The following is a 22,797-nucleotide window of genomic DNA, read 5'->3' as shown; positions in this document are numbered from 1 at the left end:
GTCAGCGGTGACTAAGTGTCAGCAGTTTATTAAATAGAGTAATTATTAACACCCTGAAAAACAGGGTTGACAGTCATCATGTTTCACAGGATTTTAATGTATTTTGGGCACAAAAAAGCTGCCCTAAACATCCAAAAGTCAGTGCATTTGTAAAGAAAATTCACAAGTGAAAAGCAGACTTAGCAAACAGTCGTTTAATCATTAGACAGCAGGGCTTCTCTGCAAAACATCCATTTGCGTTTCAGTTAACAAACATGGTCCGATTGTACTAAATGAGGGCAGCTCCACGTCCCTGGACACGGGTTTGGATGTGTGCGAAGAACAGATTTACGCCTCAGAATAGAAAACATGCTCACACACACACACACGCACACGCACACGCACAGACCTTTCACATGGCACACCAACAAAAGGAAAAAAAGCCCATCTCATTTTACATCGGAAAATTCAGAACATGTTAAATGAAAAACTAAGAAAGTGACGGATGTTGTAACAAAAGTGTTTAGTGATAGCTGGGGAGAAATAACATGACTAAACATCTGCTGTTCGCTGGGAAACATAGGGAAGTTCCTCTTCTGTTCTCAAGGGCGTCGTTGCATTACGTTTTAAAAGTTGGAAAATTATGAAAAGTTCTAGCGGCAGGGAAACAGAAAAGCAGATTTAATGTATGAAGAGTCAGATTTGGGTCTTTTTGGAGGGAGATGAAGGATTTTAATAAGTGTCTTATTTCAATGACAGAGAAAATCCTTCCTTGCTATTGACGACGCACTTCCTGTTTCCTTCTTAATAAAAGTATTCAAACTGAATCAGAAACGTATTGTTAGGATGGTGAGGTCAACTCAGCCAGATGAGAGTGAATTAACTAAACAAAATTCCCAAGAAATGTTCCAAATTTAAGTTTGAGGAATGTTTGGAGAAATATCCATATGTTTTCTAGCCCTGTTTGCAACCTGATGCCAGCACTGGATTTGTGTTTGCAGATTTCTCCCGCAGACAAGATTAAATGTAGTGGCTAACAGCAAAAACAATGTGCTGAACAAGTGTGGGCAAACTCTCTGACCTTTCATCGAGTCAGAATTTAAGAATGACTTTAAACCCTCGCAGATCTGCGCTTACATTCCCGCCCTGCAGCCCTGCAGTCAGAGCAACATAAGGTTCCAAAACAACAACGAAAACCTTAGAAATACGTCTTAATAAATTAGGTGCACTGCTCAAATAATTCATAACCTCCAAACACATTCACCAGCTCTGCGGCCGGAGCAACGGGAATAAAATAAAGTCATTTTCACACGGCTGCAGAAACATGGAACTTCAGGAGAGTTCAGACACAACGACACTGACACATTTAACCCCCCCCCTTCCCTCACTGAACAACGCTGTATATTCAAAGCACACGTTATCCTATATTTTAACCTGGAAGATCGTGGTGTGGTGTGGCTATCTTTAATCTTCGTATCCTGATGACTTATCTGCAGACGTTTCCCCTCATCAGAGCATTTAAGAACACTGAGTTAATCTGATGTGTTGGCTGCTACTGTATATTTGGGGTTTTGAGGGCCTGGATCAACGCGTTATGAATGCATTAATACACAAAAATACAGTTTGTTTGTTTTAAAATGTAGATTCTTAACTTATATTCTGAACGGCTGTTTGTGTTAATGAGACACCCAAGCCTTGTGTGTTTCTATCATGCAATAGGGTTTAAAAATAAAAAACGGTCGGCTGGTTTATGAACAATATGTTGCTTTTTATAGGTTTATACTCAAGTAAAGGATATCTGTACAGCCCTTACATGAAGTTTCACATGGCTTTAAAAGGCCGTTGTTAAAGAAAACAGCGATAGGACAATAAAGTGGGACACATCAGGGTCAGAATAGTGCGGTATGTGTCCTTGTGTCTGAACTCAAACTTCACAGCCGTGAGAAAACGCTGAAAATAACATTGCACTTTAAGAATCAAATATTTTTAAAAAGGTCCTTTTCTCTGTGAAAGGACTTTACTATTTGTGGATAAGGTTACATTCAGGTGCGTATTGCCTGACTGTCAACTGGTTTTTATCTCCACCTGCCCCCCCCCCTGCATGACATCTGATCGGACCGCCCTAAAAACACAGGATCTAATGACGGTGTCTCGTCAATAAAAGGCCGACGGTGTGCTGCACTCTGTAGAAAATGGCCTCTTCCTGTTCATCTCCACCTCAACATGTCGTGAGGTTAGGAGGATCTGGTTCCTGGAGTCACATGATCAGCTGCCTGGTCTCCAGCTGGTCCCTGTGGAGCTAGTCCGGCTTCTTGCAGTTGTCTTTGGCGAGTCTCAGTCTGGACAGGATGTGTTTCTTGGGGAACTTTAAAGTGGTGCACCCGAACTGGCTCACCCCCCCCGTGTCCCCGGGGAGTTTCTCTCGTCTCTGGACCCAGCTGCGCCAGCCGGGCTTCCAGCAGTAAACGCTGTCGTAGAACCGCGATCCGTTCTCCCCCCCCAGCACGTAAATCCTGCGCTTCCACCGGGCCACGCCCCCCGCCGCAATCCGCCGCGGCAGCCCGGGAAACACCACCGGGCTCGGGGCACGGTCGCTCCCACCGCCCGCACCCCCCCGCTGTTCTGCGCTGACCATCACCCCCCCTCCGGTTACCTCCCTCTCTGCTCCGGACCCCCGGCCCTCTCTAAAGAACAGCACCCGCCCCGTGGCGTCCAAAGTCTCCAGGTTGGTGTAGTTTCCGTCCAGGAACTTGGTGGTGTCCCTCATGTATCCCCCGATGGCGCAGACACCCCCCCGCACCGCGACCCCCCCGGCAAGGCAGGTGGCCCCGGAGTCCAGAGCCACGCGAGTCCAGCAGTCTGTGAGGGTGTGATAGACGAGCACCCCCGAGTGCACCACGGCCCGGTTCTGCTCCAGCGTGGTCCCCCCCAGGAGGTAAAGCCGCCCCCGCAGCGCCGCACAGGCGAAGGCTCGCAGTGGCAGTGGCAGGCGAGGCCCCGGGGCCCACTGGAGCGTGGACAGATCCAGAGTCTCGCTGGAGTCCAGCAGGGCGGAGCGGTTACTCCCCCCCAGCGCAAAGATGGCCTCCCCGCAGCCCAGCAGGCCTAGCATCGCCCGCGGCTGCACCATGGGGGGCCGGTCTATCCAGCGGTCCAGCACGGCGTCGTATTCGTGCACCGCTGCAGACACAGAGCCGGTCCTCAGGATCCCCCCCGCCACAAACAGCCGGTCCCCTACAGCCGTGCAGCCGGGGCTCACCAGGGACCCCAGCGCGGCCAGCTTCTCCCACTTCCCTGTCCGGGGGTCGAAGCAGTCCACGGTGAAGTCTCTGGAGGCCGCGCTCTCGTCCTCCCGAGGCGTCAGGTCCACGCAGACGATCTTCTTCTCAAACATGCCCTCCCGTGGCCTCAGAGGCCCCCCCAGGCCCTCGCCAGCGGCAGCGGGGCCCAGCTCCTGGCAGAGTCTGCGGCTCTCTTCCTGGGACAGCAGCCCCGGACGCAGGTGGTGGAGCAGAGCCGGCATGTGGACGTAACGATGTAAAGGCTGGTGCTCTGCCCAGCGCCGTGCCGCGTCATATACCTCCGCCTCGGAGTCCACCCCCAGCCGGTCGGAGCTCAGCAGGCTGCCCAGCGTGCCGTGGTCCAGCAGGAGGAAGTCCTTCTGACGGGCCACCCGGGGGAAGTGCTGGGCTACGAGGCGCAGCGTGGCGCGCAGCAGCAGCTGGTCGTGGTGGGAGCGAGCCAGAGAGTACATCCCCAGACAGTTATCCACCGAGAGGTGCTCGAACAGAAACCTGGAGACGTCAGAGGGCGAGAGAGAGTATAAGAGACAAGAGGGTTTGATATCCAGAAGACAAAAGCTGTCACTTTTCACACAGCAGATTTACCTGGAGCACAGGTCCTGAAGGGGCATGACCTGAAGCCGGTTGGCGGCCACAAACAGATCCTCAGCCGTGTCCAGAGACAGCCCCGCCTCACCGGTGTAAACAAACTGGATCACCGTCTCCATGACGGACGGCGTCACTTCCTCCAGTCGGATCTCAGTGAGGCGGGACTCCACCAGAGGGCTGGTGAACATCGCCCGGAAATACGGACTCACCGCTGCCAACAGCACTCTGAGGAGCGAGATGGAGAAAAGATGGAAGATAACGTGTTTATACCAAGAGGAGAAGGCATCATACATTTCACAGGACCTATTTTGTCTACTTACAGCTCACTGAATCTGTATAACTAGGAAATAGCAGTCCTACCTGTGACACATGAACTTCTTCCCCTCCACAAGAAGAGTAACATCACACAGTTGCTGAGCATCCAGGAGCTGCTTCAATCCTGAAAACAAAGCAGGAAGAGGAAACAGAAATAAAGATGACTATATTCTTGCTGCTGAAGGCAGGTGAAACTTAATGAATTCAATTCCTGCTCACCGTGTGTGATGTAGTCTCCCAGCGGGGTGGTGCTGTCGTCGGGGAAGTCCTCCTCCTCTGAGTCGCTGTCCGACAGAGGCTCTCCTCCCCCGCCGTCCCCGTCCTGCCACGGCTGGGGGCGCCAGGTGACTGTGCCCCCCCGCACAGCATTCATCTGAGGAATGACATTTACAGAAACACAGAGAAGTTTTCGCTTTAACCTTTAGAGATGTCTTTTGAGTTCAAGATACAATTTTAAAGTAAATATTGTTGGTTTTTGGGTCTTATTGCAGTTTGATATTAGCATAGGGATATGTCTTTTAATATCGTCCTTAATAAATCTGAAGTTAATACACATACAAGGATTTTGGTTTGGTGTATAATGGTACACAAACACAAAAGGAGGAAATGCAAAAATGTTTTAAAAAATAAACAAAAATGCATATATATATATATATATATACTCAACTATTTTTAAAAAGATATTTTTTTTAAATGTACAAAATTAAAAATATATCAAAAATAAATGTTTAGAAAAATATAGAAATACAAAAAAAGTACAATTAGAATATATAATTTACTATGAGGATACGGTATAGGTAGTGTATTCAATACCACATTTACTTTGGGGGGAGACAAGTCAGAATTCTGAGAAAAAAAAGTTTACAAAGAAATAAAAGAAAATCTGAATCTGAGAATATTGTGTTTTTTCTCCGAATTTTGGCTCGAATCCTTTCCCGTAGAATCAAATATGTGCAGTAAATGATCATTTAAAGAGCAGTCTTTAAAGAGGTAGCCTAGAACAGACATGTGGAGAACATAATAGAGTAATGTGCATTTACAGACTGCAATAACACACACAAAGCAGGGTGTTTTTGTAGCACCAGTAAACAGGTAAAATGTGGATTTTTCACAGCTCAACATTACCTTTGCTCTTCTTCTGGTTTCCACCGTGAAGCCGGGTTGGGTCTCACTCTCAGCAGGAATGTGTGAGGCAGGCTGTAACTAAACCCGACTATGAGGGTTTAGTTAGGCGGCCTTTGAAGCAGACTCTGCTCGGTGTTCATCCAGCAGCACCCGGTGCAACAACATCCATAACAAAACTAGCTCTCAGGAGGAGCGTTGTGCAAAACGCCTCTGGTCCTAACAACATGTCAGTCCACCATGGTATTATCCCCACACGCCCTGCTCGGTCGCAAAGCACAATGTGTGTTTAAATAGTGCCGTTTTTCAGGGGCTACAGGGTCAAACCTACCACTGACTTCAGGTTCAGTCGGCCGCACACCGGATTACCGCAACCATAGACTGTGGGACCGCAACGTATAAACTTCCGCTCATCTGATTGGCTGAACTTTGACTTGTGACGTCAGTGTAGAGCTAAAATACAAATATATTTACAATAATTTCTGCTCGTTTTCTGTATATATATATTTTTAGAAAAATGTAACAATCGTGGTGCAAAATAGCAGTTTTATTTCTTTAAAATAAAATATATTATAATTATTTGTATTCCGAATAATATTAATTTCCGCTGTTTTGTGCAGTGAATTTTAATTTTAGGGAAATGTCGTTATTCATAAAACGAGATGGGCTGACTCCAAACCTAATTTTGAACATTTTTTACCAAGTATTAAAACATGTAGTAGCACAAGTGTATGAATAAAAAGGCAATCACAACAAATTGTGAATTCATTTTATCTATGTGTTTAACCCTGATGTGAACTTGTTCTTGAATAAATAATAAATACAAATAAAATAAAACATTTAATTGAATCTATCTTTTTATGGTATCACTGTCATGATTTACAGTTTTATGGTTCTGTGAAATAACTATTTATTTTTGTTTATAACTTTTTTTTTGTTCCTCCTTTTTTGTTTTGTATCTGTAAAGCACTTTGGGCTGCATATTAATTAATGAATTCATTTAAACTATTTCTGCTCGTTTTTTTTTTTTACAAAATGTGTCAATCGTTGCGCAAAATAACAGTTTTATTTCTCAAAAATAAAATGTAATTATTTGTTATTTCCGAAATGGTATCTTCCGCATTCATGCTGCGTTCAAGGAAAATAGGACCGTTTGAACAACTTTCGAAGTGAACTGAAGAAAGGAAACAACCAAATCTCCAAGAAATATTAGACATTGGGTCAGGGAGACTATTATATTATTTATCACTGACAGTTAATAAAATGTGTATTTTTTTATTTGGATTTCTCTTTATTTATTTTAATTAGTTCCATTTCATGTTGGTCCTCACTCCAATACAGTAGGCGGCGGTAATGCACCTTAAGAAGAAGAGGAATAGTGTACACAGACTACAGTTTTGATTATTCCAATACCAGTGAATGCAACTTATAACCACAAGTATACATGGCGACTTCCATCGGCATGGTCTCCAGGGTTGGAGCGACTGCTCTGACAGTCCTGAAGCCGGCAACAAGACTCTGTTTCCGGCCGAGGATCAGAGTGTTTATCCGTTGCTCTCACGGAGCCGGGAGCAGTTTGTACGATCATGCTGTCAAAGGTTACAGCGACCTGCCGGAGCTGGATATGAGAGCAGTGTGTGAGCACACCGACAAAGTCATAGCAAATGTGGAGAACAGGAAGGGAGAGCTGAGAGGAGAAGATGTCAGGAAGATTGTAAGTGTTTCTGATAATGTGGCATTCAAACCAGGACGACTTTATCTTCTGTTAAAAAGCAATGTCTGCGGTTGGCAGATGTCTGTGTGGATGCTTAGAAGTCAAAACATTGTTTTTAATTCAGTGGTGTAAAGTAACTATTTACTGTACAACTAGTGTACTAACTACAGATGTCTGTGCTACTGTGTACATGTACTCCACTACATTTATTGAATACCTTTAGTTGCTAGGCAGATTAGGATGAATGATGGTAAATATAATCAGCCCTTAAATCAGACTGTAGTTCACCTGCAGTAAATCCAGCAGCTACCCTGCAGTATACAAAGCCATTCAAACTAGCTGCACCTTTACCAGCTCTGAGAACACTTTAATGATCAATCATTATAAAACATATCAGAGATATTATTCTGAAATGGACCAATCAGACAATGACTACTTTTACTGTCGCTACTTTAAGTACATTTAGATGAGTACTTTCTACTTTCACTGGAGGAACATTTAGAATACTTTCACTGTGACAGAGTATTCCTACACTCTGGTACTTCTACTTTACTCAAGTACAAGACCTGAGTACTTCTACTTTACTCAAGAACAAGATCTGAGTACTTCTACTTTACTCAAGTACAAGACCTGAGTACTTCTACTTTACTCAAGTACAAGACCTGAGTACTTCTACTTTACTCAAGTACAAGATCTGAGTACTTCTACTTTACTCAAGTACAAGATCTGAGTACTTCTACTTTACTCAAGAACAACATCTGAGTACTTTTTCGATATAGAGTATCAATTAAACTATAGACCTGTTTTAGTAAATATACATTTGTTCTGGATTGAATATTAATTTATGTTCCATATAAGCGTTTAATTACCTTGTAATGTCACAAATCCTGCTCCTATCAAAGGCCTACATGACTTGAAATCAGATTTCAAATGAGCAAAGAGAAACTTTATACGTTCAGAGGAAAACTGGGAAAATAGCTTTAGGTTGTCAAAGTCTGATTATACACAGTTCTACAAAGTGAATCTCGAACATTGAGTCAAAGGAAATAAAGCTAAGCAAAACAAATACGTTTTTGAGTGGAGGGGTTCAAGTCAATAAGAAAATGTCATGTAAAGTATACCTGTGATCTGAATATGCAAGTTCTGTAATGAAATATAACCAGCATTCTCGTGAAATGTGTAAACAAAATAATTTAGCCCCCTACTCTACTATGATTTCTATTCCCTGTGTTTAAATGTGTGTGTACTCTGCAGGTTTGTGTGTGGCAGGAGCTGCAGGCGGTGAGGACGGAGATCTCTGGGCTGGAGCAGCAGAAGGTTCAGATCGGGGAGTCGGTCAAAGCACTGGTGGTCAGCTTTCAAATAGATTTTAACATAGAGACGTGATTTATTTCATTTTCACTTAAAGCAACTACAAGGAGCTCAGATTATGACCATGACATAATTTGTCTTCTCTTCACAGGCCAAACGTGACAAGAAGATCCTCAGCAGTGTAAGTTTTAGCATTTTTAACTCCTTAAAACTTTGAATCCCTCAACCTTTTGGCCTTGTTTCTCCCCTGTCAGCGCACCGCTCGTTATAAATGTCTCTTTCTTATTGTCACACAGCTTCCAGAGTACAACCAGGCTCTGCAGAAAGGGAGAGACATCCGCAAGAGACTGAACCAACTGTACCCCAAAGAGACGGAGCTGAATCAGGAGCACTACGGACGAGCTCTCAAACTGCCCAACACCTCACACCCTGATGTGGTGAGGACACACACACACACACACACACACACACACACACACACACACACACACACACACACACACACACACACACACACACACACACAGAAACACACCTGAAATGTATATTTGTAGAGATATCTGTCTATTTGCTGTTTCAAGACCTACTGTGAACCCGGGATTCATGAGCACCCCAACATTTTATGTTAGAAATGTATAGTACCCAATCCCCAGCACATAGAAACTGCCGGATCCCCACTTGCACATGTTGGGCAATTTGCACAATTAGTAATTAATTGGCATATGCAGACAATAGCTAAAAAATGACTTGGACAATTTGGATGATTTTAGAGTGGTTTTGGAGGTATATTGAGGATTTTAGGGGATCAAAAATGGCAGTTTTAAGCAGGAAGTGGCATATTTGTACCCCCTGTGGACTGATTTTGATGAATTTTGAGTTCTATGGGACTGAAAACCACAATTTCTGATCCTACAAATGTCAGAAATTGATTCAACATCCTCCATATCCTCGAAACCACTAAAAAAATGGTCAATATCGGCCAAGCCATATTGTAATGGCATATGCTAATTAATGCTAGTTAACGCAACTTCTGCTAATTGTGCATATTGCCCATTATATGTGAGTTAGCATCTGGCAATTTCTATGTACTAGGGACCCCTACTGTACATAACACTTTGGGGTACTCTACTAGACTATGTAGTTTAAAGTTTGTCTTTCCCTTTTCAGCCGGTTGGAGACGAGAGCCAGGCGAAGGTAGTGGAGCTGGTTGGAGAGAAACCAGGTGATTAATCAGAAGTGTCAGCTCAATAATAATAATAATAATCTAAAGTGCTTTTGTCCGTGTGTGATTTAGAAAATACCAATCTCATAATCTGCTCTCCATCTGCTGTAGAGTTTGACTTCAAACCCAGAGGCCACGTGGAGCTGGGGGAGGAGCTGGGTCTCATCAGGCAGAGGTGAGACCACATGCATCCCACTGTAAAACATGCTAACTATTCTCTTTAAGCTAAATGATATAAACAGGGATCATTGGGCGTCGTTCCTCTCTTCTCTGCTGCAGGCACCTAGCTCACATCTCGGGCCACAGGTCGTACTACCTGAGGGGAGCGGGGGCCAGGCTTCAGACCGCTCTGCAGAACTTCGCCCTCGACACCCTGCAGCGACGGGTGAGCATGTGTGGGAATATTAGATATGAATTCTGAACTCAATGTGTGTTATTGATCTGTTTTGGAGAGCTAAACTTGAGTTTTCCCTCTGACTCTGCAGGGCTTTATCCCCATGGTTGTGCCTGACATGCTGAAGGGGGCAGTGTTTGTGAGTAGCAGAAATACATTATTGTTTTAATGTTCCAAACAACAGGGCTCTCAGAAATTTCACAATAAACTAATTGTATGATCAGGTGAGTAAAAAAGAGAACAATAAACACATCAGACATTAATACTTACAATAAATGTGAATAAAATAAAGGAAATATATGAAATATTTCTCTATCATACTAAAGAACTTGGTTGGTTTCTTTTTATAATCAGCTTTTAGGGCTTTTTTTTTTGATGGATCTCATCATGAAATACACAATGTAGAATTTCCTTGAGTAAACTTAGACCTGTGAATACCAAATATACAAAGAATAACAATATTATGAATCAAAAAGTCCTCTTTGGGATTGAGTAGCTGAACGAAAGACGATAAAAGCTATATCAAGCCATAAATTGTGCCTTCTCCTCTCTGTCTTTTTATTCATATTTTTGTTTCGTCCACCTCCAGGAGGGCTGTGGGATGCAGCCCAGATCTCATCGCTCTCAGGTTTATTCCCTGGATCAGGACCGATTCCCAGACCTGAACCTGGCCGGCACCGGAGAGGTCGGAGTGGCAGGTGAGAGTTTATCCTTCACTAACGTTTATGGGTTGCAATCACAACAAGGTTTTCAGTTTAAGTACTCAGATACTTAACTTAATGTATAAATACTAAATAGTCCAAATACTCCATCACATGTCATTGTCCTGCCTTCAAAATCTTACTTGAGTAAAGGTAGAAAAGTATTAACCAAATATACAAAAAGTACAAAGACATGAAAGTACTCAGTCTGGGTATTTGCCAATTTCAGAATCATATATAATTAACTAATCAAATATGATTTCTGATGCTTTCATTTGTTCGTCGTAGCTCTTAATGGTGGTGATAATTGTAATAACTGTATATAAGTACAGTTGTTGAATGTACTTTAGTTCCAGTGAATGTTACAAATAAACACACACTCACATACTGTATATCAGAGGTTAGAGCTGGAAGCATCCGTTTCACATGTGTAGTAGGTCGTTGTATAATGTGTCTCTCTTCTGCAGGTTACTTCATGGATCATGCAGTGAACTGGAAGGACCTGCCTGCCAGGTAAGAAGCAGCACCCCTCACTTTTAATCCTCTACAGAACAAAAACAAGTTCTATTTGATCCGATATGATGTGTGTTCTGTCTGCAGGACGGTGTGCAGCAGCACCTGCTACAGAGCAGAGACCGACACAGGCAGAGAGACGTGGGGCCTCTACAGAGTCCATCACTTCAACAAGGTAACACCATATCAATTACACACTCAGGAATTACTCTGATCACTACAGGCATACCGATATTTGCTCATGTGCTTTGCTGACTGATAGATAGCACTAAAGGTGAGAGGACAGGGATGTATTTACAATTTTCAGGTGGCCCTTTAACAAGTGATGGAAAACACTGTTTTAGAGATTACAAACAGGTATAATTAACTATAATTATATGTAAGTTTTCTAATTAACTGTGTGTGTGTGTGTGTGTGTGTGTGTGTGTGTGTGTGTATGTGTGTGTGTGTGTGTGTGTGTGTGTGTGTGTGTGTGTGTGTGTGTGTGTGTGTGTGTGTGTGTGTGTGTGTGTGTGCACGCAGGTAGAGATGTTTGGAGTGACGGCAGACGAGACGGGAGAAGAGAGCTCTCAGCTGCTGCAGGAGTTCATCTCTTTACAGAAAGAGCTTTTCTCTGCACTGGAACTACACTACAGGTGAGCACACACACATTTTAAATGATATTGACAATACACACACGGACTCCTGGTTCTATTTTTAGCTCCATGCTGTATTTGTGTGTGTTTCCCTCAGAGTGCTGGACATGCCGACGCAGGAGCTGGGTCTTCCGGCCCACAGGAAGTACGACATCGAAGCGTGGATGCCCGGGAGGGACAGCTATGGAGAGGTCAGTCCCATCATTTCATTGACATACCTGCCACATCAGTCAGACGCAGAGGATGTGATGGGATGTCAACTGAGATATCTGCTGACTATGAGTTTTATGAAAATGATTATTTGTGAAAATCTCCTACATTGACAGCCAAAGATGGTTGGCTGCCCAAACACGCTAGCAATTACATAATTTCTCCTCATTTTAAAGAAAGAAAATGGGAAAAAAGACAGAAATCGCTCCTTTAAATGTCTCTATGCAACACATGCTTTACGACCTCTATTTCGTAGCCAAACAATTGCCATTTTTGGTTGAAATAATGGAATTTTCTGTTCATTTATTCAACAATTTTGTCCTGAATTAGTCATGGAGAGCAGAATCTGTGTCATGCATGAACAGAGTAATGTGTGTGTAAAATAAAGCAGTAAATATTTAGACTCTATTTGGATGCAAAACGCTGCACAAGCAGTTGAGAGAAATGGTAATGGCATGCTTAAAATGGAAGAAAGAGAGCCGATGGCTTCTGATTTATTAGATTATTAGATGCTGAAGATGATGATACATGTTTCATGTATGTCATTCTAAGGTCCTGGGGAAAGATGAAGTGGAACTAGGCCTGCATGTTTCTGCTTTATCATTGATCCTCACAGAGCTTTATTCTGCTCCTGATTCTGACCGCAGCTCTTCCCTCTCTATTAGATTTCCAGCGGGTCTAACTGCACGGACTACCAAAGCAGACGCCTGAACATCCTGTATGAGCGCGAGGACAGCAGGCTGCAGTACGCCCACACGGTGAGTCTGCAGAGAGAGGCCGCCCTGCTGTACGTTCCTGTGTCTTCCAGCAGAGTAACATCCTCCATCGTGTTTCTGTGTCTCTCTGCAGGTGAATGCTACAGCCTGCGCCATCCCCAGAACCATCATCGCCGTCCTGGAGACTCACCAGACCAAAGTAAGACATGAGAGCTCACTTTAACCATGAGAGGATCCCAAAAACCTGGAATTTCTTCATGTAAAAAAGTCCTACAAAATGACAAAATTGATTATAAATATTCTGGACAACATGATTTGTATTAAAAATAATGATTTACGTAGAGGCATTAAGGCCTTTTTGTGGAATTGTTCCATTACTTTATGCTGAAATTTTATAAGAGTCATCAAAAAATGCCTCAATAACATATTTGTATTGATGTCACAGCATTATCTAACAGCTGGGAACGTTCACAAATCTAGTTTTTATGCATATACCTAGCTCAAATTGTAAAAAATGATGCTTTTTCAGACACATTTTTAAAGAATATGTGTAAAGAAAATCGTTGTTTCCTCTTTTATTTTTGAGTTTTCTATCAAAACTACACTATTTTATATCTTTGCATGCACCTGTGTTGAAGTGGCCCCCCTTGTGATTGTTGTCAGTCAAATCTTTTTCTACAAACGTTATCAGAAACGCTTAAATAATGATCTAGTAATGGTAGTGAAGTCGCCTCTACTTTGCAGATCAGTTTGACATTTTCATAAGGCAGAGAAATATCATAGGCTTGAATAAAGAGGGATAACTTAATTGTGATACGTAGTCCGTATGTAAGCCCATTCACCTCTTGAATTGGTTTTGTGTGCTGTGATTTGATTTTAATGTGGCATTTAATTAAGTTATTATAGACAATTAAGTTTAGTTAAGTTATTATAGACAAAAAAACGGTTAATTAATCATGTTCTTCATTTATTAAGACTGTGATTCAAACATTAAAGGAAATGCAGTTTGTTTAATGTATTTATGTTTATTTCTCTAATTAATTTGTATTTGAGCTTTTTACATCCTTCATAGAAATGGGCAATGCCTAACTCCTAAAAAATGTCATATAGGAGAAAGAAATCCTAAAGGACTCTTCCACTCCCTAGGATTTACAGTAACCCTACTGGTGGAATGAAAATCTACATTTAAAATGAATATTTAATTGATTTCAGACATTTTTTAAATCGACTTGACTTAATAATTCTTAAAACCGTTGTGTGTTTCTTTACCCCTTCATCCTTTCTCTCCATCTCCCCAGGAAGGATCAGTGCGAGTCCCCCGGGCTCTGCAGCCTTACCTGGGCCTGGAAGTGATCGAGAAGCCAAAGTACACTCCTCTGAAATACATCGGACCAAACCAGCACAGCAGACCCCCCCGACCCGCTCTCAAGACCAGATGACACAAATAAAAACACACACCTGTTGTCACCTGATGGGGGGGGGTCAGACACAAAGCAGTTATGCATACGGATGTTTCACACACTGTCTGTTGAGAATGATTTCCATTGTTTTCTGTCTCTGTAAATATATTTATGTCTTATTTTTGTAATGAAATGGTGAATGTGTGTTATCCTGTTTATCGGGGGATCATAATGAGGAATAAAGACGAGAGTTACGGCAATTTTATTTTTTAAGTTATTTTTTGCCTTTAATCGGATAGGAGAGTGACAGGAAAGTGGGAGAGAGAATCGGGGTGAGATCCGGAAAGGACCACGGGTCGGGAATCGAACCCGGGTCGCCGGCGTAAGGTGCCGGTGCCCCAGCCAGTTGCGCCACAGCCGGGGCAGAGTTATGGCAATTTTTTCACGTCTCTCCATAACTTCTCCGGTTGTCACACCTGTAGGTGGAAGTGATCGTACTCAAACACAATACAGAACATTTTCCCCTTCGCAGTTCAGTTGAAGTTGTCATAGTAAGCAATGATGTGTATCATATTGCCACATTTTTGTCAATACACAGCTGTCCATACATTGGGAAACGTAGTGATGTCATTGTGACCTTGAGGGCTGTCTGGGGGAAAGGAAATCCCAGAGGTGAGTCCTGTCCATGTGTGTTACATTATACAGCTGTTCTAAGGTGTCAATTATCGATTTTGCTCAAGTAATTAACCTGCCTGCAGTGGAGAGGGTGATGTCTGCATGTCTGCATATAAATTGAAAGTGTTTATAATAATGTTCTGACGAGGCACATTTAGTGGAATCGTATTGAAGTTTGTTATGTTTCTCTTATGTGTGCAGTGCACCTCTAACAGGATATCTGTGGCAAGAATCGCTAAATATGGGGAATCCTGCAGTGTTTAAATTAAATATGTGCTCCCAGGTTTTCAGATCTAAAGGATGCGAAAAAATAACAATCGAAATAAACAAAAGATATTAGATACGCTAAAATAACAAAGAAATGGACTTAAAGCAGCAAAGAAAATATAGAAGAAAAGAATAATAACGGCATAAAACATTTCTTGGATAGCATTTTAAGGTTAGGAATCTTGCCATTGGACAGTTTGCAGGGACTGGGAGTGAACCACTGACCCTCTGATCAGCCGGTGCTCATCTCCCCCTGAGCCACAGCTGTTTAATTGAATCAGATCGTTTTGTTAACACGCTGTAAGCACTGGACGACCAACTGACATCATGGCACATTAACAGGGTTTTGGCTCTGATCTGGTCTCAAGTCACCTGACACCACACACACACACACACACACACACACACACACACACACACACACACACACACACACACACACACACACACACACACAGGCTCCACCTCGCTCGGCGGGTGTGTGAAGAAGCCCGTTATTTCAAGGTTATCTCCTGCAGGAACCTGTCTTTGCGGATCCTATGGGAATTCTGATAACCGCAGTGCTCCTCTGGGCTGCAGTCGGAGGTAAGCATGCACCACATTCATTAAACAGCTAAAATGTGTGTGCGCTTGTGTGTGTGTGTGTGTGTGTGTGTGTGTTTGTTGTGAAACGACGGTACAATATGTGTGTGTGTCTCCCAGCAGGATCATCTTTCACACAGTGCCTCAACGGTGTGATTTTACCTGCATGTAGCCTGTATATCTTCATATAAAGAGGTTAAATGCGGTATATTATGACTTGTATGGTAAACAGAAGGTGTGTGCTAACCCTAAAGCCTCAGGGGTTTACACTAATAGGCTGAAATAAAGCGTTGTTACATAATTTCTTATGCGCCTATATCTTTATTTTTCTGCTGGACTGAGGGTGTCGTTATTATTCATGGTGGACATAAACAGAATCATGTGTATAAACCGTCCTCCTAAAGAACAGTAATGCGGATTAAAGCCCCGCACAGGTGAGCACATGCTGCATGGTGCGCATTGTGCGGTAATTACGGTAATGGTGACACGTGGTAACTACGGTAATGGTTAAATACGTGTTGGCTGCTAAAAGTGTTAGAATCCGGGGGGGTCTCACAGCAGGCGGGTAAATATGTGCAGTGCTGATACCTGCTGGGTCCTGAGGTAACACAGCAATAACATAACATAACATTCAGCCTACAGAATAAACAGAAGATGAATCAGGAGGATCATTGTTGTCCTTAGGTTCAATCAGAGGTGAGGTACTCAGTTAACTCAGTGAAACTACTTCTCTGTTTTCATATTAAAGCTTTAGTGGAAGATTTCCAGAAATCCAAGTGCTTAATTGCAGCTTTTTACATTACAAACACAGTGGGAAGAAGTACTCCATAAGAACTACATGATGATGTTGTACTTCAAGGTGGGGTTTATTTACTTTATACACTGCTTTAATAATGCATGATGATAGTTGATTTATATTCTGTATTATTAATCTATATCTGCAAAGTAGCCATAGTAACTAAAGCTGTAAAGTAAATTAAAATCCTTAAAAAGTAAAGTTGCATTAAGTGAAAGTTCTCACGTGAAATACACTACGGTACCTGAGTAAATGCACTTAGTTACCTTTGACAGTAAAGTACATTTTGGCTAGGCTTTTCGCTGTAAAGTAAATACATTATAATGATATAAGCAGCGATAGGAGCCTCAAAAAAATATGCAGTGAGTACACACCCTTTAAGACAGGGGTGTCCAAGGCCATTTTGAATCGGCCCTCAGCTAATTCTAAAAGTGTAATGCAACATGGCCCACAAATTAAACGTTTGCTTGTCTTAAATTGTACTTCTCAAATATATATGTTATAATATATTAATGAGCCCAATTTTCAAATAAATTCAGTCATTTAGAATTTAAAACATTTTCTAACAAATCTTAGTTGATAAAAAAAAGCCCAATCTTCATATTTACTCTTACCATCAGCAATCTGAGGCTTCTGTTTTAAGGAATGAGCTGCCAACAAAGGACACGGGATGTAGGCTGTTTTTTCCTTAAAGCATTTTAAAGTATCGCACATTATTCACCTACACTTCATTGATTTTGCTAACTTATAACTTAACTTATGAGGCAATATTCACCTCGATAAGTGGCCAGCTCGCCGTATATTTTTCTGTAAGTGGCCTTCGGGGGAAAAAGTTTGGACAGCCCTGCTTTAAGATGTATTAATTGGTCACAATGGTTTAGAATACTTATCAAACACCACTCTAATAAAGGTATACTTAAAATGTTAAATGTTAAAACTAAATATTCTAACTAAACACCAACAGAGAACCAGCATGTGTAGGTAATACAACTCTTACTGTGCCTCTAACGCCACTGCAGACTTCAATTTAATGCTGAAAATCTCGTTATAAACTCATTATTTTTGACCTCTTTCAGCCCCTATAGGTAATCCTGAGTCAGAGGCAGCATGTTTTTGCAAAAAGACACATTTTATTTCTGATTTTTGAACATGGAGTTTTGTTGGGCTGAGCTCACACACACACACACACACACACACACACACACACACACACACACACACACACACACACACAGCAGCTCACATGACTGTATAAGGGTTCATCAGTGGCAGGTTGTTAGCCTCATTGATCCTGACCTGTGTTCTGACACAGTTCACAGATCAGACTCACAGCTTCTACATGAAGTTAAATCAATGATTGTTGCTCTGTTGTGTTTCAGTTTGGAGTTGATTGTAAAGACAAAAACTGTATTTATTTACTAACCAATCGCTCTGGTTTCAGACAGAGGGTGAAAATATATAAGCATCGAATAAAAGGTTGTTGAACATGGATGGATTGTGGTGTATTCCGACATGCAGGTCCTGGTTTGGTTCCCTGTATCTCCGAGAGAAAAGGCGCTGACGGCCCAGCTTAGTGTGTCTTTAATGATCCAGTGGCAGGCGAGGATTGGTGCCATATTTAGCCCTGATGGGAAACTACCTGCGAGCTAAAGCCTCCGGGAGCATCCTGCAGATAGAGAGAGGGGGGGTGGGGTTAAGCCTCTTTTCTGCGTCACTTTAAGGTAGCTGTGCTGACCTTAATGAGGGAACAGCTACACCCACGGCTGTGCATGCAACACAAACATTACTAAGTGGACAAAGCAGTTCCTCTGTGATGCTCCCTGTAGCTGTCGCATCGCTAAAGATATTCACTTGGTATTAGTGTACTATTTTGAGATACTTGTACTTCACTGTTTTCATTTCATGCTACTTTATATTTCCACCCCACTGCATTTATTTACCATGCTTTAATGTTCAAAAAGCTCTCTATTTTTCTCATCCTGCCTGTGCTGCAGCACCTCTTTTCACCCTCTGTCTGAAACCAGAGCCAAGTATGCTCTGCTTGGTTAGCTGGCCAGCCCTGTTGTGATTGGTCAACCGCTTAGAGATGTCCCGCCCCTTAGCCTATCATGTACAATGTGTTGGAGCTCATAACAAAGAGAAAACCCCAAATAGAAATATATTCTGTAACACTAACGCTGTGGAAAGAGCTCCATACTCTTCCTCCTGATGCTTTGGTACATATAGCTCATAACACTTCTGTACTTCTACTTAACTGACACTTTTACTTAAGTTAAGTATTTCTTCCTCTCTCTCTCTGTTTGTTTGTGCCTCAGTGGGAAGCCGGCCAGTATCCTCTCCCCTCAATGATGCAAAGGTCAGAAACAAGTCCTTTCTTATTAAATGTAAACATTATATTATATTTATATAGTTTCTTTTTTTAATTAGCCAACCTCATTGTTTGTGTTGTGCCTCCAGGTTGAATGTATTATTCAGGAGACACTGAATGAAGACGGGTCGCATCATGACTGCGGCCCACGGCTAGCAGGTGACCTCTTTGATTATTTCTTTACCTATATGCCAAAATTATTAATCAATATGTCGAACATGAAAGGAATACTTTTTATAATATAAGACCAATGTTCTTTTTTGTATTATTGGTACTTTTTTTTTGGGCCATATGTAAACTAAATTAGAAGACTAACTCCTAAGGTAATAGTATTGTTTTGTAAATAAATTATTAGGTTTGTATAATATTTTAGATAAAAGCGTCTTAAATTTGAATATTGTTCCGGGTTTTTATGGCTGAATATTCATCATATTTCACACATTTCTGACATCTCATAGACCAAACAAATAATCCATTAATAAAAAATAGAAGTAGAACTAATGTGAGTCGTCTCCTACAAGATGCTTTTGACATATTTGCTGAAATTTGCCAAGTTTGTCATGGATTTTTTGCCGCGTGAAGACTAGACAGTTACATTTGCAGAGACTGCATTGGTGTTCTGTAACTTTTTGGTGCCCTGTTGTGTTTTTATAGTATAACATGTCATTGTTTTTGCAGAGGAACTGGATGAGGTGCAGAGACATCAGGGTCTGCTCGGGGAGCTGCAGAGGCTCGCTGACGATGGTACGCACAAATTCACTTTCACACGCCTAGGTATTTTATCGCACTATTCACTGCATTTATTTTTCTTGGAATTAGATCAATGTTAAACTCTGTCTTTCAAATATTTGATAAAAGTGATGTCTTTCCTGTAGTGTGTTATATAGATTTTAGTGCATGTAAATGGTCTTCAAAGGCTAAAATCTCTCCCCCAAACTCCCCCCCTTAATAAAAAAATAAATTTAATTGTTTCAGAGCGAGAGCACGCGAAGGAGCGCTACGAGTACAATCTCTCTGACGATGAGAGCGACTTTGAGCAGGGCGACGAGGAGGATAAACAGGAGGAAGAGGAGAGAGACCTGACCGACCCTCCAGAAGAGACCGATGAAAAGGAGGAAGACACGAAAGAGGAAGATGACACGAAGAAGAAGAAGATAATGGAGGAGCCACGCATCGAACACAGAGGCAGCGACACAGAGGAGGAGCGAGCGAAGGAGCTGGAGGAGCTGCTGGCCGAGGAGATCACCAAGAAAGGGAAGGAGGAGAGGAACGACGAGGAGCTGAAGGAACTGCTGAAAGAGCTGAAGAAGAAACGCTACGAGGCGGTGAAGGAGAGGGAGATCCAGAAAAGCTCTGAGACACAGGAGGAGGAAACAGGGGAGAAGGAGGAGGAGAAAAAGATGAAGAAGGGGGAAACTGAGGAGGACCTGGAGAAGCAGAGGATCGAGGAGAGGAGGAAGAACGAGGTGGAGCTGATGGTGGAGAGGGAGAAGGTCGAGAAGGAGCTGAAAGAGCTGCTCGGGGAGAAGGAGAGCAAAGGCAAGACGGATCAGGAGAAGGAGAGGAAGGAGAAGCAGGAGGAGCTGGACGAGCTGGTGAGGAAGATGAAACGAGTGCAGGAGGAAGAGGAGCAGGAGACGCAGGGCGGGAAGAAAGAAGATGTCGAAGGCGTGGATCAGAAGATAGAGGAGAAGAAGAAGGAGGGCGGAGACGATAAGGAGACCGGGGAGAAAGTGGAGAATGAAGTGAAGAAAAAGGAGGAGGAAGAGGAGTTGAAGGAGCCGCAGCAGAAGAGGGTGATGGAGAAGGCGAGCGATGAAGCCACCAAGCAGTTCGAGCGGGAGAGGAACAAGGATGCAGAGGAAGAGGAGGAGGAAGAGGAGGAGGATGGAGGAGATGAGGATGAATATGTCAGGGAGGATGAGGAGGGGCAGGAGGAGGAAGACGAGGAGGAGAGGGAAGTTGAAGAAGATGAAGGAGAGGTAAGGAACAACATTTTTTGTTGTTGTTGAACGCTTCAATGCTTATTTGATATTCTCATCGTGAAAATTAGAAATTAGAAAAATCTAACTTACCAAACTCCTCTCGCCCGGGCTGCACATTTACTTCTGAATATGTGAAAAATATCTGAATGAAGTATTGCGCAGCTGCAGAGAACTCACGCATTCAAACAGTACTCTACACATTTATAGAAAAATCCTAGAATCGATAAAAAATCCTCCTGAAAATTATTATTATTTTGAATAATAATGTCAATAAATAATCATCGTTCCCTCTTATATTGCATTTACAACAACAGTTGAAACTATTGCCATAAGTTATTTTTGGCTTCTAAATCTTGCAGCCCTCACTCTTTAATCGTGCATAAAATCATTCTTAAAATGTGATCTGATTGGCTTAAAAAATGTCTTGAATATAACTTGCCATCAGCTTTTGATTTAAATTAATGTCAGTCAATCTCAGTTCAATTTTTCAAGTTTACAAGCCAAAAAAAAGCCCCTAAACATCTTTCTTTCTGTAAACGCGGTGTACACAGCATCCTCATTCCCAGAATGCAACACTGCAGGGATTGGATGCTCTCACTGTATTACCTACCAACGAGGGGGTCATGTTCTCGGTCCGGTTGTTTGGTTTGTGTGTCTGAATGTCAGCAGAAAATAAAACTACTGTCCTGGTATTGGGAAATTTGGGGATGCAGCATGAGCCAAGATTTAATTTAAAGATTCAAAGGTTCAAACTACAGCTGAGTTGTTGGCAATGAAACATCTTCAATCCAAGGCTCCTCCAATAAAATGACACACAGTTTTTATAAGACATAAAATAAATACAATAACAATAGTGCAAGGGAAATAATGGTGCCAGTAAATTGCAGGATTGCAGGAACTAAATACTGTGTAATAATATATCTGTATATCGTGTAAAACAGATGTGTGTGTGTGTGCTATAAACATGTGTAAGTGAAGACACCTCCCAGAGCTCAAGAGTTCAGCAGTCTGAGGAAGAACCACAGAAACCCAATACAATTTTTACTTATTAAAACTGAGGTTTGCATCCTTTAATAGATTACTAAAAAGTTGTCCCCCTTGTAGGACTTAAACCATGTAGTACTTTCATTTTCATTTATTTGTTATGTGCATCCCTCTGTCTCCCAGCAGGTACATTTATTTACTTCAATCTGAAGCATTATTCTTGATGAGTCATGTTTTCTGTGCACAGGAGCTGCTGGAGATTGAAGCAGAGCTGCGCAAAGTGGCTGCAGAGCTGAGGGCGCTTCGCAGAGGATAAGACACACACACACACACACACACACACACACACACACACACACACACACACACACACACACACACACACACACACACACACACACACACACACACACACACGACAGACTGACAAAATCCCTTTGTTGCATCCACAGTCACACATTCAGCTCACACATTCTCCCTTTTCACAGCCTTCGAGTCCCCGCAGCACTCAGAGATAGAGATGTGTTCAGACGTGAACCTGCAAATGGACATTAGTAGAAACAGTGCTGTTGTTTCCATCTCTGCTTCTAGACGGCCTGCAGTAGGCTTTCACCGTTTCCAATCAGTGTTAAAAAGCTGTTTGAAAGTTAGACAGGTGATTCACTACAGTCGTAAACCGCCATGGATGAAAAGCACTTTTATTCAGATTATTGACGACACATTCATCCTCGCTGGTTGTTCCTACTGGGTAAAACATACTCCCTACTATAAGTAATATGTGTATTTAAATGTATATTTTGTGCAATAACTGATGTGTAAGCTGTTCTGACTGTTAACGACATGTATTACGAGGAGAAGTAAGTCTCCTCTTCTTCGTTTCCTTGATGATAAAGTAGAAACAAGGATTGTGTTTCATTTGGCTCTCGCACTGTTAAACTCAGACTGTTTGTGACGAACCGGAGTGACATGAGCAAAAAAAAGAAAACACAGAGAGAGAGAGAGGGGGGGAGAGAGGGGG

General features: G+C 42.3%; 3 protein-coding genes across 4 annotated transcripts; 2 read left to right on the top strand and 1 right to left on the bottom strand.

Moving 5' to 3' along the window:
* Position 1: 1 nt before the first annotated feature.
* si:dkey-260j18.2 (uncharacterized protein LOC325231 homolog) lies at positions 2 to 5,687 on the bottom strand. Its single transcript, XM_063906819.1, has 5 exons — positions 5,310 to 5,687; positions 4,404 to 4,557; positions 4,230 to 4,308; positions 3,867 to 4,094; positions 2 to 3,773 (listed from the first exon to the last, which is right to left on the bottom strand). The coding sequence occupies exons 2-5, from the start codon at positions 4,555 to 4,557 to the stop codon at positions 2,279 to 2,281; spliced, it is 1,956 nt and encodes a 651-aa protein (XP_063762889.1). The 5' UTR covers positions 5,310 to 5,687; the 3' UTR covers positions 2 to 2,278.
* A 1,031-nt stretch (positions 5,688 to 6,718) lies between these two features.
* sars2 (seryl-tRNA synthetase 2, mitochondrial) lies at positions 6,719 to 14,382 on the top strand. Its single transcript, XM_063906820.1, has 16 exons — positions 6,719 to 7,020; positions 8,275 to 8,370; positions 8,483 to 8,512; positions 8,628 to 8,768; positions 9,499 to 9,553; positions 9,665 to 9,728; positions 9,833 to 9,938; positions 10,039 to 10,086; positions 10,537 to 10,645; positions 11,116 to 11,161; positions 11,249 to 11,336; positions 11,684 to 11,796; positions 11,894 to 11,987; positions 12,672 to 12,764; positions 12,856 to 12,921; positions 14,021 to 14,382. Exons 1-16 carry the CDS (start codon positions 6,751 to 6,753, stop codon positions 14,159 to 14,161), a joined length of 1,560 nt encoding a protein of 519 aa, XP_063762890.1. The 5' UTR covers positions 6,719 to 6,750; the 3' UTR covers positions 14,162 to 14,382.
* A 1,088-nt stretch (positions 14,383 to 15,470) lies between these two features.
* LOC134879839 (glutamic acid-rich protein) lies at positions 15,471 to 22,781 on the top strand. 2 transcript variants are annotated; one of them, XM_063906375.1, is made up of 6 exons: positions 15,471 to 15,649; positions 18,758 to 18,798; positions 18,900 to 18,969; positions 19,489 to 19,554; positions 19,786 to 20,792; positions 22,027 to 22,781. In XM_063906375.1, the coding sequence occupies exons 1-6, from the start codon at positions 15,604 to 15,606 to the stop codon at positions 22,093 to 22,095; spliced, it is 1,299 nt and encodes a 432-aa protein (XP_063762445.1). In that variant the 5' UTR covers positions 15,471 to 15,603; the 3' UTR covers positions 22,096 to 22,781. The 2 variants fall into 2 exon arrangements, with proteins under 2 accessions (XP_063762445.1, XP_063762444.1); XM_063906374.1 differs by having other exon boundaries at positions 19,489 to 19,584.
* Positions 22,782 to 22,797: the final 16 nt, after the last annotated feature.

This window comes from Eleginops maclovinus, chromosome 18 (genome assembly GCF_036324505.1).
Source record: "Eleginops maclovinus isolate JMC-PN-2008 ecotype Puerto Natales chromosome 18, JC_Emac_rtc_rv5, whole genome shotgun sequence".
In the NCBI taxonomy this organism is placed as follows: Eukaryota; Metazoa; Chordata; class Actinopteri; order Perciformes; family Eleginopidae; genus Eleginops; species Eleginops maclovinus.
This window is presented reverse-complemented; position numbering and strand designations above follow the sequence as displayed.